This window comes from Pseudophryne corroboree, chromosome 6 (assembly GCF_028390025.1).
Source record: "Pseudophryne corroboree isolate aPseCor3 chromosome 6, aPseCor3.hap2, whole genome shotgun sequence".
Lineage (NCBI taxonomy): Eukaryota > Metazoa > Chordata > Amphibia > Anura > Myobatrachidae > Pseudophryne > Pseudophryne corroboree.
The window spans coordinates 345,838,012-345,856,763 of NC_086449.1; the positions used below are offsets into that span (position 1 = coordinate 345,838,012).

The 18,752-nt window shown below is 47.1% G+C and overlaps 1 protein-coding gene across 4 annotated transcripts in view; it reads right to left on the bottom strand.

The window, feature by feature from the left end:
- The window catches only part of RPS27L (ribosomal protein S27 like), a 38,110-nt gene extending 20,100 nt beyond the window's left edge, over window positions 1-18,010 (bottom strand). Inside the window, exon 1 of one of the 4 annotated variants that reach the window (XM_063926530.1) lies at window positions 17,902-18,010. In XM_063926530.1, the coding sequence (XP_063782600.1) occupies window positions 17,902-17,907 (6 nt within the window). In that variant the 5' untranslated portion in view covers window positions 17,908-18,010. Of the gene's footprint in view, window positions 1-17,446; window positions 17,876-17,901 lie in introns of those variants that run through there. The other 3 variants (XM_063926531.1, XM_063926527.1, XM_063926528.1) reach the window with 3 other exon arrangements.
- Between the last annotated feature and the right edge of the window lie 742 nt (window positions 18,011-18,752).

Sequence of the window (18,752 nt, forward strand, 5' to 3'; positions counted from 1 at the left end):
ACTAGCCATGTATTCCACATACTGTATATAAATGATAACTACATTTTTAATTGTAATAATGACTCTTTCTTCCCCAGTGCCGTTTGGCACTGTAGTGCAATGACATCCTATGCAAGACTATTATAGGCATGGTCCTATATGTCTGTTATTAACACGCTGTCAACTAGAAAACACTTCTCGAGGATCTACGTGGGGTTAACAGGCCCCCTTTAATCAATGTAAAATGAATACAGAAAGCCCAAACCAGCCTTCATAAGTAGAGGAGTGACGTCAGTTTAGAAATAAACCAGCTGGAAAAATATTGATAGTTTGGAAAGAGAAAATTATAGAAAAGGATCATTTATCATTTAATGGGCAAGTGAAAGATCTGTGGAAACACTATGAAAGATGCTGCGTTGAGGACTCAACACCAGGGGCCTTATTCAGGTCCCGAAGTAAAAGCGGTGCATGCCGCAAAGTACTGACGGCGGATGCAAGGCGGCATCTGACTGTCACTGATTAACAGTCTGATGCCGTTTGAGAGTGGAGAGAGGGAGGCGACAGCCTCCGTTTTGCAAAACTGAGGCATGTCGGAGATGTTGCGGGGGTGGGGTGAGGCCAGGATTTCTGTCCACGGTTAACGCAGCCAGCCGATTGTGTAGCAGATGATCCGTTACTGCATCCTAGGATGCAGCACGGATCAGTACTGAATGCAGGAGGCATGACGCCTCATGCTACATTACCATATTAGTGGTATTGCTGCTGCTTCTATGTAAGCAGCAGCGATAGCACCTCCAATCACATCTGAATTAGGGCCCTGAGCCTAATTCAGATGTTGTTGGAGTTGCTATCACTGCTGGAAGCAGCAGTGATAACTCTGTATGGTAATGCAGCAAGAGGCGTCTACTAAAAGTAGATGCTTCCTGCTGCAGTAGTGATCTGACCTGCATCCTAGGACGCAGCATCGGATCACTCAGTCACCATCTGGCGCAAGCCGCCCATCGCAGAGGCCAGGAAATCTCCGCCCATGACGGTGGGGACACGCCTCTGTTTTCACAAACGGAGGCCGGCACCAACCTTACACGCCACCAGACTGTCAGCCACAGACAGTTTACTGCAATCCTGCACATGTGAAAGTACGGAACACTGCATAATAGCGCAGGAACGACTGCACCTGAATGACTCCTCATATGCCTGTCTCCTGCATCATGAGTGAAATGTGTGTTGGGATAGACGAGACCAGCATTAGCCAACATAATGGATTCAGTTATCAATAAGAGGTTTACATCTCATTCCCACTACCACAGGGATAAATTACAAGGTATTTACTAGCATTTTTTTAACACTAGAAAATGCATGTAAACCTGGTGTTGTCAGGTGTGTTGTCATAGACATACTGATGTTGCTAATACTGCAATAGTGTTCCAGGTTTCAGAATGCATCTGGCTATAGCTGCATGCATACTTTGTGTTTGAAAGCATTTTCATTAGTGTTAGAAAACATTAACACCACACCAGTGGGTACCTGTACTTAAGGGAGCTTAAAAGAAAACAATAAAATCAAGTGATGATCAGAGCTGGAGCTGTTGTATACATCTACATATACCAAAGAATACCTGTAATGGAATCGAAAAACCATGCTTGATTACAAATTAGTGGCATACAGACACTTTCAGCACCTTGTGTTTATTAGACATATAGCAGGCAGTATAACGCCTGTCTTCCTTTTATGGAGTATATGTACCAAGCTTAAGTCACCACTGCAGTCTGAACAATGGACATGACATAGGGCCTAATTCAGATCTGATTGCAGCAGCAAATTTGTTAGCTAATGGGCAAAACCATGTGCACTGCATGCAGATATAACATGTGCAGAGAGAGTTAGATTTGGGTGGGTTGTTCTGTTTCTGTGCAGGGTAAATACTGGCTGCTTTATTTTTACACTGCAATTTAGATTTCAGTTTGAACACACCCCACCCAAATCTAACTCTCTCTGCACATGTTATATCTGCCCCGCACCCCCTTCAGTGCACATGGTTTTGCCCATTAGAGAAAAAGTTTGCTGCTGCGATCAGATCTGAATTAGGCCCATAGTCATAGTTACACCTGGACCTACCCCATTGTCTCCTCTTTTAGGGGCCCATTTCTCATTAAATATTTGTGGCTTATTTCACAAAAACACCAGTTTTCAGGGGTATTAAATATTCTCTGAATGTATCACAGAGTGGCCGCAGCAGGTATACAATAATCTATGGCAGGCCTGGCCAACCTGTGGCTCTCCAGCTGTTGTGAAACTACAAATCCCAGCATGCCCTGCCACAGTTTTGCTAGTAGGGAATGCAAAAGTCGTGGCAGGGCATGCTGGGATGTGTCGTTTTACAACATCTGGAGCCACAGGTTGGCCAGCCCTGATCTATGGTGCCGCTATAATTGCATTTTGCAATTCGATTCTTAGCGCGAATATCATGGCCAGACCGCACTGAATATGTGATTAATGACAGACTACTTAGGGTTCTTACTATTCATTTGTTTATTTAAAATCTCATACTGTGCTGTAGCCTTCACTTTGGTAAAAATAAAAGGACAAATGACATTTTGGATATGATCAGGTTACCGATACAGAAAGAGCCAACAATGCACAGTAACAATACTAAGTATTCCTGTCAGACAAAATGCTCAAAATAATTATAGCCTTTTTTGGCTTTGTCAGAGTAAAAGTACAGTAAATGTTATGGTAAATAACAGGCATTTAAAGCATCTACTCCAGAGATCGTTTTACACAGCGTCATGTAGAAGGATTTGACACAACCAACCATTATACAGACATTGTTTCAGTGATGGGACACACCAAGGGGCCAATTCAATTGTTTTGTGGGGTCCAAACGTATTGTACTGTCACCAGAGCTATTCAATTGTTGCCCCCATTGGGCAGATATGCCCCGTATGCGCACCCCATTATTACTGCGCTTAGTCACACAAAGCGGCTAAACTCATCTAAAGTACAGGTTTGAGCGCCCAATCCACGGCGTTTACACACATTTCAGCTCGCAGCCTGAAATGTGTCTCCCGGCTGCATGTGCAATCAAACAGAGCAACAACTGAATTGCTCTGTTGGGTGCCGTCTAATAGCAGCAAGGAAGACTAACAATTGAATCTGCCCCCAAGTGTTCACTTGCAGCACCCAACACCTTCCTGCTGTAAAGTCGTATTTGTTTCAGTTTGTATCGCTTGTTTGAAAGGTCTGCTTATTTGTTATTAGTACAGATAAGTGCTTCTTTCAATGAATATATTAATTTAACTGCTGGTATACACTACACATTTTTTCTGTCCAAACTGGTTGGTTGGAATGAAAATAAGATTTTACTTACCGATAAATCTATTTCTCGGAGTCCGTAGTGGATGCTGGGGTTCCTGAAAGGACCATGGGGAATAGCGGCTCCGCAGGAGACAGGGCACAAAAAGTAAAGCTTTTTCCGATCAGGTGGTGTGCACTGGCTCCTCCCCCTATGACCCTCCTCCAGACTCCAGTTAGGTACTGTGCCCGGACGAGCGTACACAATAAGGGAAGATTTTGAATCCCGGGTAAGACTCATACCAGCCACACCAATCACACCGTACAACTTGTGATCTAAACCCAGTTAACAGTATGATAACAGCGGAGCCTCTGAAAGATGGCTTCCAACAACAATAACCCGAATAAGTTAACAATAACTATGTACAATTTATGCAGATAATCCGCACTTGGGATGGGCGCCCAGCATCCACTACGGACTCCGAGAAATAGATTTATCGGTAAGTAAAATCTTATTTTCTCTATCGTCCTAGTGGATGCTGGGGTTCCTGAAAGGACCATGGGGATTATACCAAAGCTCCCAAACGGGCGGGAGAGTGCGGATGACTCTGCAGCACCGAATGAGAGAACTCCAGGTCCTCCTTAGCCAGAGTATCAAATTTGTAAAATTTTACAAACGTGTTCTCCCCTGACCACGTAGCTGCTCGGCAAAGTTGTAATGCCGAGACCCCTCGGGCAGCCGCCCAAGATGAGCCCACCTTCCTTGTGGAGTGGGCCTTTACAGATTTAGGCTGTGGCAGGCCTGCCACAGAATGTGCCAGTTGGATTGTGCTACAGATCCAACGAGCAATCGTCTGCTTAGACGCAGGAGCACCCATCTTGTTGGGTGCATACAATATAAACAACGAGTCAGATTTTCTGACTCCAGCTGTTCTTGCAATATATATTTTTAATGCTCTGACAACGTCCAGTAACTTGGAGTCCTCCAAGTCACTTGTAGCCGCAGGCACTACAATAGGCTGGTTCAGATGAAATGCTGACACCACCTTAGGGAGAAAATGCGGACGAGTCCGCAGTTCTGCCCTGTCCGAATGGAAAATCAGATATGGGCTTTTGTAAGATAAAGCTGCCAATTCTGACACTCTCCTGGCAGAAGCCAGGGCTAGAAGCATGGTCACTTTCCAAGTGAGATATTTCAAATCCACCTTATTTAGTGGTTCAAACCAATGAGATTTTAGAAAATCCAAAACTACATTGAGATCCCACGGTGCCACTGGAGGCACCACAGGAGGCTGTATATGCAGCACTCCCTTCACAAAGGTCTGGACTTCAGGGACTGAAGCCAATTCTTTTTGAAAGAAAATCGACAGGGCCGAAATTTGAACCTTAATAGATCCCAATTTGAGACCCATAGACAATCCTGATTGCAGGAAATGTAGGAATCGACCCAGTTGAAATTCCTCCGTCGGAGCACTCCGATCTTCGCACCACGCAACATATTTTCGCCAAATTCGGTGATAATGTTGCACGGTTACTTCTTTCCTTGCTTTAATCAAAGTAGGAATGACTTCTTCCGGCATGCCTTTTTCCATTAGGATCCGGCGTTCAACCGCCATGCCGTCAAACGCAGCCGCGGTAAGTCTTGAAACAGACAGGGACCCTGCTGAAGCAAGTCCCTCCTTAGAGGTAGAGGCCACGGATCTTCCGTGATCATCTCTTGAAGTTCCGGGTACCAAGTCCTTCTTGGCCAATCCGGAACCACTAGTATCGTTCTTACGCCTCTTTGCCGTATAATTCTCAATACTTTTGGTATGAGAGGCAGAGGAGGAAACACATACACCGACTGGTACACCCAAGGCGTTACCAGCGCGTCCACAGCTATTGCCTGCGGATCTCTTGACCTGGCGCAATACCTGTCCAGTTTTTTGTTGAGGCGAGACGCCATCATGTCCACCATTGGTCTTTCCCAACGGGTTACCAGCATGTGGAAGACTTCTGGATGAAGTCCCCACTCTCCCGGGTGAAGATCGTGTCTGCTGAGGAAGTCTGCTTCCCAGTTGTCCACTCCCGGGATGAACACTGCTGATAGCGCTATCACATGATTCTCTGCCCAGCGAAGAATCCTTGCAGCTTCTGCCATTGCACTCCTGCTTCTTGTGCCGCCCTGTCTGTTCACATGGGCGACTGCCGTGATGTTGTCCGACTGGATCAACACCGGTTTTCCCTGAAGCAGAGGTTCTGCCTGGCTTAGAGCATTGTATATTGCTCTTAGTTCCAGAATGTTTATGTGAAGAGACGTTTCCAGGCTCGTCCATACTCCCTGGAAGTTTCTTCCTTGTGTGACTGCTCCCCAGCCTCTCAGGCTGGCGTCCGTGGTCACCAGGATCCAATCCTGTATGCCGAATCTGCGGCCCTCCAATAGATGAGGACTCTGCAACCACCACAGAAGAGACACCCTTGTCCTTGGAGACAGGGTTATCCGTAGGTGCATCTGAAGATGCGACCCTGACCATTTGTCCAACAGATCCCTTTGGAAAATTCTTGCGTGGAATCTGCCGAATGGAATTGCTTCGTAAGAAGCCACCATTTTTCCCAGGACTCTTGTGCATTGATGTACAGACACCTTTCCTGGTTTTAGGAGGTTCCTGACAAGCTCGGATAACTCCTTGGCTTTTTCCTCCGGGAGAAAAACCTTTTTCTGAACCGTGTCCAGAATCATCCCTAGGAACAGCAGACGAGTTGTCGGCATTAACTGGGATTTTGGAATATTTAGAATCCACCCGTGCTGTTTTAGCACTTCTTGAGACAGTGCTAATCCCATCTCTAGCTGTTCTCTGGACCTCGCCCTTATTAGGAGATCGTCCAAGTATGGGATAATTAATACGCCTTTTCTTCGAAGAAGAATCATCATCTCGGCCATTACCTTTGTAAAGATCCGAGGTGCCGTGGACAATCCGAACGGCAGCGTCTGAAACTGATAGTGACAGTTTTGTACAACGAACCTGAGGTACCCCTGGTGTGAGGGGTAAATTGGAACGTGGAGATACGCATCCTTGATGTCCAAGGATACCATAAAGTCCCCCTCTTCCAGGTTCGCTATCACTGCTCTGAGTGACTCCATTTTGAACTTGAACTTCTTTATGTACAGGTTCAAGGACTTCAGATTTAGAATAGGCCTTACCGAGCCATCCGGCTTCGGTACCACAAAAAGAGTGGAATAATACCCCTTCCCTTGTTGTAGAAGAGGTACCTTGACTATCACCTGCTGAGCGTACAGCTTGTGAATGGCTTCCAAAACCGTCTCCCTTTCGGAGGGGGACGTTGGTAAAGCAGACTTCAGGAAACGGCGAGGTGGATCCGTCTCTAATTCCAACCTGTACCCTTGAGATATTATCTGCAGGATCCAGGGATCTACCTGCGAGTGAGCCCACTGCGCGCTGTAATTTTTGAGACGACCGCCCACCATCCCCGAGTCCGCTTGAGAAGCCCCAGCGTCATGCTGAGGCTTTTGTAGAAGCCGGGGAGGGCTTCTGTTCCTGGGAAGGAGCTGCGTGTTGCTGTCTCTTCCCTCGACCTTTGCCTCGTGGCAGATATGAATAGCCCTTTGCTCTCTTATTTTTAAAGGAACGAAAGGGCTGCGGTTGAAAAGTCGGTGCCTTTTTCTGTGGGGGAGTGACTTGAGGTAGAAAGGTGGATTTCCCGGCTGTAGCCGTGGCCACCAAATCTGATAGACCGACTCCAAATAACTCCTCCCCTTTATACGGCAAAACTTCCATATGCCGTTTTGAATCCGCATCACCTGACCACTGTCGCGTCCATAAAGCTCTTCTGGCCGAAATGGACATAGCACTTACCCGTGATGCCAGTGTGCAGATATCCCTCTGTGCATCACGCATATAAAGAAATGCATCCTTTATTTGTTCTAACGACAGTAAAATATTGTCCCTGTCCAGGGTATCAATATTTTCAATCAGGGACTCTGACCAAACTACCCCAGCACTGCCCATCCAGGCAGTCGCTACAGCTGGTCGTAGTATAACACCTGCATGTGTGTATATACTTTTTTGGATATTTTCCATCCTCCTATCTGATGGATCTTTAAGTGCGGCCGTCTCAGGAGAGGGTAACGCCACTTGTTTAGATAAGCGTGTTAGCGCCTTGTCCACCCTAGGAGGTGTTTCCCAGCGCTCCCTAACCTCTGGCGGGAAAGGGTATAATGCCAATAATTTCTTTGAAATTATCAGTTTTTTATCAGGGGCAACCCACGCTTCATTACACACGTCATTTAATTCTTCTGATTCAGGAAAAACTATAGGAAGTTTTTTCATACCCCACATAATACCCTGTTTAGTGGTACCTGTAGTATCAGCTAAATGTAACGCCTCCTTCATTGCCAAAATCATATAACGTGTGGCCCTACTGGAAAATACGGTTGATTCGTCACCGTCACCACTGGAGTCATCGCCTGTGTCTGGGTCTGTGTCGACCGACTGAGGCAAAGGGCGTTTCACAGCCCCTGACGGTGTTTGAGTCGCCTGGACAGGCACTAATTGATTATCCGGCCGCCTCATGTCGTCAAACGACTGCTTTAGCGTGTTGACATTATCCCGTAGTTCCAAAAATAAAGGCATCCATTCCGGTGTCGACTCCCTAGGGGGTGACATCCTCATATTTGGCAATTGCTCCGCCTCCACACCAATATCGTCCTCATACATGTCGACACACACGTACCGACACACAGCAGACACACAGGGAATGCTCCTAACGAAGACAGGACCCACTAGCCCTTTGGGGAGACAGAGGGAGAGTTTGCCAGCACACACCAAAAGCGCTATATATATATCAGGGATAGCCTTATAATAAGTGCTCCCTTATAGCTGCTTTGTTATATCAAATTTTCGCCATAAATGTGCCCCCCCCTCTCTGTTTTACCCTGTTTCTGTAGTGCAGTGCAGGGGAGAGACTTGGGAGCCGTCCTGACCAGCGGAACTGTGAGAGGAAATGGCGCCGTGTGCTGAGGAGATAGGCCCCGCCCCTTTTCTGGCGGGCTCGTCTCCCGCTATTTAGAGAAATCAGGCAGGGGTTAAATATCTCCATATAGCCTCTAGGGCTATATGTGAGGTATTTTTAGCCTTTATAGGTAATCATTTTGCCTCCCAGGGCACCCCCCTCCCAGCGCCCTGCACCCTCAGTGACTGCCGTGTGAAGTGTGCTGAGAGGAAAATGGCGCACAGCTGCAGTGCTGTGCGCTACCTTTTGAAGACTGCAGGAGTCTTCAGCCGCCGATTCTGGACCTCTTCTGTCTTCAGCATCTGCAAGGGGGCCGGCGGCGTGGCTCCGGTGACCATCCAGGCTGTACCCGTGATCGTCCCTCTGGAGCTTGATGTCCAGTAGCCAAGAAGCCAATCCATCCTGCACGCAGGTGAGTTGACTCCTTCTCCCCTCAGTCCCTCGCTGCAGTGATCCTGTTGCCAGCAGGAATCACTGTAAAATAAAAAACCTAGCTAAACTTTTTCTAAGCAGCTCTTTAGGAGAGCCACCTAGATTGCACCCTTCTCGGCCGGGCACAAAAATCTAACTGGAGTCTGGAGGAGGGTCATAGGGGGAGGAGCCAGTGCACACCACCTGATCGGAAAAAGCTTTACTTTTTGTGCCCTGTCTCCTGCGGAGCCGCTATTCCCCATGGTCCTTTCAGGAACCCCAGCATCCACTAGGACGATAGAGAAAATCTGGTAACATATGGAAGTAAGCGACAATCGACCATTTGCTCCCAAACACAGTAAAATGGACAAAAACAGTCGTTAACACAAATTGGTAAAATCCGTTTAATTTAGCCTTTTATCTGATTGACCATTTTTGTTCATTTTTTTAGGTTTTGTGAGCAAATGGTTGATTGACACTTACTCCCATACATTACCAGATTTTCATTCCAACCAGATTGGACAGATAATCGTATAGTGTGTACCTATCTTAAGGTGGGGCCCTTTTAAGGGGTAGATGGTCACCCAATGTGACCACATAATAACATTTACATGTTACATAGAGCGGGCAGTTACCAGACTCAACAGAATGCACCTTATAATTCATGAAGGAAATTAAAATAGTATTTTCCCAAAGCATTATACATAAAAAGAAATAAGTGCAGTCAACTTATTGTACATCGCAAAAATAACCTGGTATCGACCCGGCATATTGCTGGGTCGACACGGGTCAGTGTGTGATGTGAAAGGGGCCTTGGAGAATTCCCGGGTCACCTGAACTGGTAATTCAACCTGGGTAATAAGAAGGGTTATTCCCGAGTTGAATACCGGGTCAGTGGCAGCGTAAACGGATTACTGGGTTGCTGCAACCCAGGACCCATTGGTCACGAGCAGGACCCTCTTCCCTCATGTGCTTATCCTTTCTTACTTTAATAATCTTCAACTGCACCAAATCCAGCAGTCTTCTGCCACCTGATACTTATTCCAGTGTCATCTGCTAATGTAACTATGTTTATTTACCCTGTACTTGTCCTATGCTGTCATCAACTGTAAGTTGCTGTTTTCCTGTTTGATTATGTACTCTGTAATTGGGCGCTGCGGAACCCTTGTGGCGCCATATAAATAAAGGATAATAATAATAATAATAATAGGGAGAGGCGGCGCGGAGATCAGCTCATCTCCCAGCATACCTCCCAACACGACCCTCGCCAGGAGGGACAGAATTCTCTGCACCTGGACTTCCCTCTTAATTTAGGGTTGTCATCACCTGTGCTAAAACACCTGTCTTATCCATTAACCTGTTCAACACTGGTGCCGGCAATCATACATTAAGAGAGAAGTCCAGGAGCAGAGCATTTTGTCCCTCCTGGAGAGGGTCATGTTGGGAGGTATGTCCCAGCGCCACAGCTATGACAACCGACCCGGCTTAATTTCTACAGGACCTAATCTGGGTGTTAGTACCTAAAATAACTTATTTTGACTGTTAGAACCTAAACAGACCTAATTCTGTTACTTACTATAAGTTGAAACTATAAATTTACTGTGGAAATGTCATGCATATACAGAGGTGTCCTGTTACAGCTTTGCTGTGTAGAGTATGCAGCGCAACTGTTGGCACCCAAGATTCCGCTCACTTCTATGAGAAAGCTGTGGCTGTGAATGGATCACAGCATCCCGCAGCGTAGCGCACTGCGGGAGAAAACACTGCAAGGAAGTAACAGGACACCAATGTAATAAAGGAACAGCGTTTCACACAACGTATAAATTCCTAAACTGACATGTTTAAAACCTGTAAAATCCTGAATCATGGATTGAAAATCCTAATTTTAGTTTTTTTTATCCTAAAAATTTGGGACCTAATTATTAAACCGTGTTCACTCGCCACGTTTCGGACAAGGTGGCTTGCTCCAATTCGCTCTCCACAAGTTACAATTCCCAATAGATGTCCACATGGAGAGTAGAGTAGTGCTGTGAAACAGGTAAGTTATGCTAGCCCAAGGGATCCAGTGGCCTAACTTGAGCCTTTACTGAGGTGTGGTATAATAGATGGGTGTGGTTCATCAAATCGACAGTGTCTAGGTCGACAATGTTTAGGTCGACAGTCACTAGGTCGACATGGATGGAAGGTCGACATGTGCTAGGTCGACAGGTCTAAAGGTCGACATGAGGATTTTTATTTTTATTTTGTGTCGTTTTCTTCGTAGAGTGACCGGGATCCCAAATTAGTGCACCGCTTCGCTCGCCATGCTTCGGGCATGGTGCATTCGCTTCGCTCGGCACAGATTACCGTTCCAATCGTAGTCCACGTGGATCGTTAAGTATGAAAAAATTTAAAAAAAGAATAAAAATGTGAAAAACTCATGTCGACCTTTAGACCTGTCGACCTAGCACATGTCGACCTAGAAACCCTGTCGACCTTCCATCCATGTCGACCTAGTGACTGTCGACCTATAGTGGTCGACCTAAACATTGTCGACCTAGACACTGTCGATCTTCAGACCGGATCCCATAATAGATAGGGTCTAGTCAGACAGTCAAAAGACACCACATGTCAGACAGTCAAAATGTCGACAGGGTTAAAAAGGTCGATAGGGTCAAAAGGTAGACATGAAAAAAATAAGAATTTACTTACCGATAATTCTATTTCTCGGAGTCCGTAGTGGATGCTGGGGTTCCTGAAAGGACCATGGGGAATAGCGGCTCCGCAGGAGACAGGGCACAAAAAAGTGAAGCTTTTACCAGATCAGGTGGTGTGCACTGGCTCCTCCCCCTATGACCCTCCTCCAGACTCCAGTTAGGTACTGTGCCCGGACGAGCGTACACAATAAGGGAGGCAATTTGAATCCCGGGTAAGACTCATACCAGCCACACCAATCACACCGTACAACTTGTGATCTAAACCCAGTTAACAGTATGATAACAGAAAGAGCCTCTTAAAGATGGCTCCTTAACAATATAACCCGAATTTGTTAACAATAACTATGTACAGTATTGCAGATAATCCGCACTTGGGATGGGCGCCCAGCATCCACTACGGACTCCGAGAAATAGAATTATCGGTAAGTAAATTCTTATTTTCTCTATCGTCCTAAGTGGATGCTGGGGTTCCTGAAAGGACCATGGGGATTATACCAAAGCTCCCAAACGGGCGGGAGAGTGCGGATGACTCTGCAGCACCGAATGAGAGAATTCCAAGTCCTCTTTTGCCAGGGTATCAAATTTGTAGAATTTTACAAACGTGTTTTCCCCCGACCACGTAGCTGCTCGGCAGAATTGTAATGCCGAGACCCCTCGGGCAGCCGCCCAAGATGAGCCCACCTTCCTTGTGGAATGGGCCTTAACAGATTTAGGCTGTGGCAGGCCTGCCACAGAATGAGCAAGTTGAATTGTGTTACAAATCCAACGAGCAATCGTCTGCTTAGAAGCAGGGGCACCCAACTTGTTGGGTGCATATAGTATCAACAGCGAGTCAGATTTTCTGACTTCAGCCGTCCTTGAAATGTATATTTTTAAGGCTCTGACAACGTCCAACAACTTGGAGTCCTCCAAGTCGCCAGTGGCCGCAGGCACCACAATAGGTTGGTTCAGGTGAAACGCTGATACCACCTTAGGGAGAAAATGCGGACGAGTCCTCAGTTCTGCCCTATCCGAATGGAAGATTAGATAAGGGCTTTTATAAGATAAAGCCGCCAATTCAGATACTTTCCTGGCGGAAGCCAGGGCCAGTAACATAGTCACTTTCCATGTGAGATATTTAAAATCCACCTTATTCAATGGTTCAAACCAATGGGATTTGAGGAAATCTAAAACTACATTTAGATCCCACGGTGCCACCGGAGGCACCACAGGAGGCTGTATATGCAGTACTCCTTTAACAAAAGTCTGTACCTCAGGAACTGAGGCCAATTCTTTTTGGAAGAATATTGACAGGGCCGAAATTTGAACCTTAATAGATCTCAATTTGAGACCCATAGACAATCCTGATTGTAGGAAATGTAGGAAACGACCCAGTTGAAATTCCTCCGTCGGAACACTCCGATCCTCGCACCACGCGACATATTTTCGCCAAATGCGGTGATAATGTTTCGCGGTGACTTCCTTCCTTGCCTTAATCAAGGTAGGAATGACTTCTTCTGGAATGCCTTTCCCTTTTAGGATCTGGCGTTCAACCGCCATGCCGTCAAACGCAGCCGCGGTAAGTCTTGAAAGAGACAGGGACCCTGTTGTAGCAGGTCCCTTCTCAGAAGTAGAGGGCACGGGTCGTCCGTGACCAACTCTTGAAGTTCCGGGTACCAAGTCCTTCTTGGCCAATCCGGAGCCACTAGTATTGTTCTTACTCCTCTTCACCGTATAATCTTCAATACCGTTGGTATGAGAGGCAGAGGAGGAAACACATATACTGATTTGTACACCCAAGGTGTTACCAGTGCGTCCACAGCTATTGCCTGTGGATCTCTTGACCTGGCGCAATACTTGTCCAGTTTCTTGTTGAGGCGAGACGCCATCATGTCTACCATTGGTCTTTCCCAACAGTTTATTAGCATGTGGAAGACTTCTGGATGAAGACCCCCCTCTCCCGGGTGAATATCGTGTCTGCTGAGGAAGTCTGCTTCCCAGTTGTCCACGCCCGGGAAGAACACTGCTGACAGTGCTATTACGTGATTCTCCGCCCAGCGAAGAATCTTGGCAGCTTCTGCCATTGCACTCCTGCTTCTTGTGCCGCCCTGTCTGTTTACATGGGCGACCGCCGTGATGTTGTCCGACTGAATCAACACCGGTTTTCCTTGCAGGAGTGGTTCCGCCTGGCTTAGAGCATTTTAGATTGCTCTTAGTACCAGAATGTTTATGTGAAGAGACTTTTCCAGGTTCGTCCATACCCCCTGGAAGTTTCTTCCTTGTGTGACTGCTCCCCAACCTCTCAGGCTGGCGTCCGTGGTCACCAGGATCAAATCCTGTATGCCGAATCTGCGGCCCTCCAATAGATGAGCCTTTTGCAACCACCACAGAAGATATACCCTTGTCCTTGGCGACAGGGTTATTCGCAGGTGCATCTGAGGATGCGACCCTGACCATTTGTCCAACAGATCCCTTTGGAAAATTCTTGCATGGAATCTGCCGAATGGAATTGCTTCGTAAAAAGCCACCATTTTTCCCAGGACTCTTGTGCATTGATGTACAGACACCTTTCCTGGTTTTAGGAGGTTCCTGACAGGTCGGATAACTCCTTGGCTTTTTCCTCGGGAAGAAAAACCTTTTTCTGAACCGTGTCCAGAATCATCCCTAGGAACAGCAGACGTATCGTCGGAAAACAGCTGCGATTCTTGGAATATTTAGAATCCAGTCGTGCCGTCGAAGAACTACTTTAGATAGTGCTCTTCCGACCTCCAACTGTTCTCTGGAACTTGCCCTTTTTAGGTCGTGCAAGTAAGGGATAATTTAGATGCCTTTTTTCTTTGAAGAAACATCTTTTCGGCCATTACCTTGGTAAAAAGGCCCGGGGTGCCGTGGATAATTCAAACGGCATCGTCTGAAACTGATATTGACAGTTCTGTACCACGAACCAGAGGTACCCTTGATGAGAAGGACAAAATTTGGACATGGAGGTAATCCTTGATGTCCAGGGACACCATATAGTCCCCTTTTTTCCGGTTCGCTATCACTGCTCTGAGTGACTTTATCTCGATTTGAACCTTTTATGTAAGTGTTCAAAACATTTTAGATTTAGACTATGTGTCACCAAGCCGTCTGGCTTCAGTACCACAATATAGTGTGGAAAAATAATACCCTTTTCCTTGTCGTAGGAGGGGTACTTTGATTATCACCTGCTGGATATACAGCTTGTGAATTGTTTCCAATGCTGCCTCCCTGTCGGAGGGAGCCGTTGGTAAAGCAGACTTCAGGAACCTGCGAGGAGAAGATGTCTCGACTCTCCAATCTTTACCCCTGGGATAATACTCGTACGATCTAGGGGTCAACTTGCGAGTGATCCCACTGCGCCCTGAGACTCTTGAGACTACCCCCCCACCTTGAGTCCGCTTGCACGGCCCCAGCGTCATGCTGAGGACTTGGCAGACGCGGTGGAGGGCTTCTTTTCCTGGGAAAGGGCTGCCTGCTGCAGTCTACTTCCCTTACCTCTATGTCTGGGCAGATATGACTGGCCTTTTGCCTGCATGCCCTCATGGGAAAGGAAAGATTGAGGCTGAAAAGACGGTGTCTTTTTTAGCTGAGATGTAACTTGGGGTAAAAAAGGTTGGATTTCCCAGCTGTTGCTGTGGTCCCCAGGTCCGATGGACCGACCCCCAAATAACTCCTTCCCTTTATACAGCAATACTTCCATCTGCCGTATGGGATCTGTATCACCTGACCACTGTCGTGTCCCTGACATCTTCTGGGAGATATGGACAACGCACTTATCTTGATGCCAGAGAGCAAATATCCCTCTGTGCATCTCACATACATATATATAGAATGCATCCTATTAAATGCTCTACATGAATAAAATATTTTCAGTCAGGGAATCCGACCAAGCCAACCCAGCACTGCATCTCCAGGCTGATGGCGATCGCTGGTCGCAGTATAACCACCGTATGTGTGTATATACTTTTTAGGATATTTTTCCAGCTTCCTATCAGCTGGCTCCTTGAGGGCGGCCGTATCTGGAGACGGTAACGCCACTTGATAAGCGTGTGAGCGCCTTATCACCCTAAGGGGTGTTTCCCAACGTACCCTAATTTCTGGCGGGAAAGGGTATAACGCCAATATTTGCTATCGGGGTAACCCTACGCATCATCACACACTTCATTTTATTTTATCTGATTCAGGAAAAACTACAGGTAGTTTTTTCACTCCCACATAATACCCTTTCTTGTGGTACTTGTAGTATCAGAAACACGTAACACCTCCTTCATTGCCCTTAACGTGTGGCCCTAATGAGAAATACGTTTGTTTATTCACCGTCGACACTGTATTCAGTGTCCGTGTCTGTGTCTGTGTCGACCGACTGAGGTAAATGGGCGTTTTTAAAACCCCTGACGGTGTTTCTGAGACGCCTGGACCGGTCCTAATAGATTGTCGGCCGTCTCATGTCGTCAACCGACCTTGCAGCGTGTTGACATTCTCACGTAATTCTCTAAATAAGCCATCCATTCCGGTGTCGACTCCCTAGAGAGTGACATCACCATTACAGGCAATTTCTCCGCCTCCTCACCAACATCGTCCTCATACATGTCGACACACACGTACCGACACACAGCACACACACCGGGAATGCTCTGACAGAGGACAGGACCCACTAGCCCTTTGGGGAGACAGAGGGAGAGTCTGCCAGCACACACCAAAAACGCTATAATTATATAGGGACAACCTTATATAAGTGTTTCTCCCTTATAGCATCTTTTATATATATACAATATCGCCAAAATCAGTGCCCCCCCTCTCTGTTTTAACCCTGTTTCTGTAGTGCAGTGCAGGGGAGAGCCTGGGAGCCTTCTCTCCAGCTTTTCTGTGAGAGAAAATGGCGCTGTGTGCTGAGGAGATAGGCCCCGCCCCTTTTTCGGCGGGCTCGTCTCCCGCTATTTTTGAAGTTAGGCAGGGGTTAAATATCTCCATATAGCCTCTGTGGGCTATATGTGAGGTATTTTTTGCCTCTAATAAGGTTTTTATTTGCCTCTCAGAGCGCCCCCCCCAGCGCTCTGCACCCTCAGTGACTGTTGTGTGAAGTGTGCTGAGAGGAAAATGGCGCACAGCTGCAGTGCTGTGCGCTACCTTTAGAAGACTGCAGGAGTCTTCAGCCGCCGATTCTGGACCTCTTCTGTCTTCAGCATCTGCAAGGGGGCCGGCGGCGCGGCTCCGGTGACCATCCAGGCTGTACCTGTGATCGTCCCTCTGGAGCTTGATGTCCAGTAGCCAAGAAGCCAATCCATCCTGCACGCAGGTGAGTTGACTCCTTCTCCCCTCAGTCCCTCGCTGCAGTGATCCTGTTGCCAGCAGGAATCACTGTAACATAAAAAACCTAGCTAAACTTTCTCTAAGCAGCTCTTTAGGAGAGCCACCTAGATTGCACCCTTCTCGGCCGGGCACAAAAATCTAACTGGAGTCTGGAGGAGGGTCATAGGGGGAGGAGCCAGTGCACACCACCTGATCTGGTAAAAGCTTCACTTTTTTGTGCCCTGTCTCCTGCGGAGCCGCTATTCCCCATGGTCCTTTCAGGAACCCCAGCATCCACTTAGGACGATAGAGAAAGTAGACAGTACAAAAGGTCATCAGGGTCAAAAGGTAGACAGGGTTAAAAGGTTGACACGAAAATGATCGACATAAAAAAAGTAGACACCAATTTTTTGCATTTTGGGGGTTTGTGTGGATAGTTTTGTCATCTGGGACCCCCAATTGTAAAAAGGCATTGGCTCGCCACAAGGTTTATAACTAACTCTATGCCGACATGGATAGAGAAGGTATGAAAAATTAAAAAAAATTAAAAATTTAAAACTACCTTTTTTATGTCGACCATTTTCATGTCGACCTTTTGTACTGTCTACTTTTTTCATGTCAACCTTTTGACCCTGTCGTCCTAATGTCTAACATATGGTGTCTATCTATTGACTGTAACTAGACACTGTCTATTATCCAGATACCCTCCGATATACTACTCTATCTGTAGCGAGGGCGAGATCCTAGAATACAGCACTTCGAAGTCTCACCTTCTGTGAACCGCCTATCGGTTGGTACAGGTATAGAGTACAGCAGTGCCGCGGCCATGCCATGTGAGCCTACGCTGCCCTGTAAACATATGGTGGCACACTGGCTCTCACTGGGATATTTCCCTGCACGGCCCACACAATCCAATTTTGGACTCATCAGCAACCTGTACCAAACCCCCCAACTGCAGGCGGCCGTAGGGGACGGCACATAGGCCGGGCAGCTGCAGAATAGCGTCTGCAGCACAGACACGCCTGGGGGGGTCACACGCTTTTCCCCACGCGTGTATTGCTGAGGTGGGCACCGCACGCGGCTGGCTTGCATGACGTCACTGAATGTGATCCCTGTCTTATCTCTGTCGCGTGGAGAACTGGACCGCTGCGGCGCCGGACCCATGGCACGTGCTGCATCACCTCCCTTTCCCCCACCCCACTGAGACCCGCATGCTGTCACTCACAGACATAATTGTCCCGCGTGGGCTCCCAACAGTGACAACAGAATAGAACACACGCACACTCCACGCAGCACAGTCAGTGAGTGTCCAGTTCCGGGAAGGTGGGTGGAGAAAGGTATAGGGGGAGTAGTTTTAGTAAAGATGCTGGCGGCCATTTTTGTTTTGGGCACCACCTACCGATATCGGGAATTATAAAATAAATTTGTGGATGAAAGAGTATTATGTTAGATTCTCACCCCCAGGTAACAAACAATGCCGAGGCATACCTCACAGTTCTGGGGGGCCTTAAAATCAGGGTAGGGGGTGTGTCAGGATGTTTTTTGCCATTTAAATTATTGCTGCTTTAAATCTGCAGCTCAGTCCGCCAGTATTGTGCTACATATACATACATACATAATGCGAAAATAAAGAGGGCATTCACCAGTCCAGTATAAAATAAAGTGATTGGTTTTTTCATTCACCACATGGCAGGTAATTTATAGTTGATGTTTTGGTTATAATCCAAACCAGTGCCGTAACTAGGCATTTTAGTGCTGTGTGCAAGAAACAACAGTGGCGCCCCCCCAAGTAAGATAGGGGCAGTGCGCGCCGTAGGTGTGCGAAAATTTATAGGGGCGTGGCTTCACGGGGAAGGGGCGTGGTCACAAAATAATAGCAATTCATACTACGGTGCACAGTAGTCTACATTATTCAAATTACGCTGCACAGTAGCGCCGCTACACCAGGTAGAGCCCCTTTTATACATTACAGCAGACAGCGTCCCCCTTTTTACACATTACAGCAGACAGTCCTCCTTTTTACACATTGCGGCAGCCAGTCCCCCTTTTTACACATTGCGGCAGCCAGACCCCTCT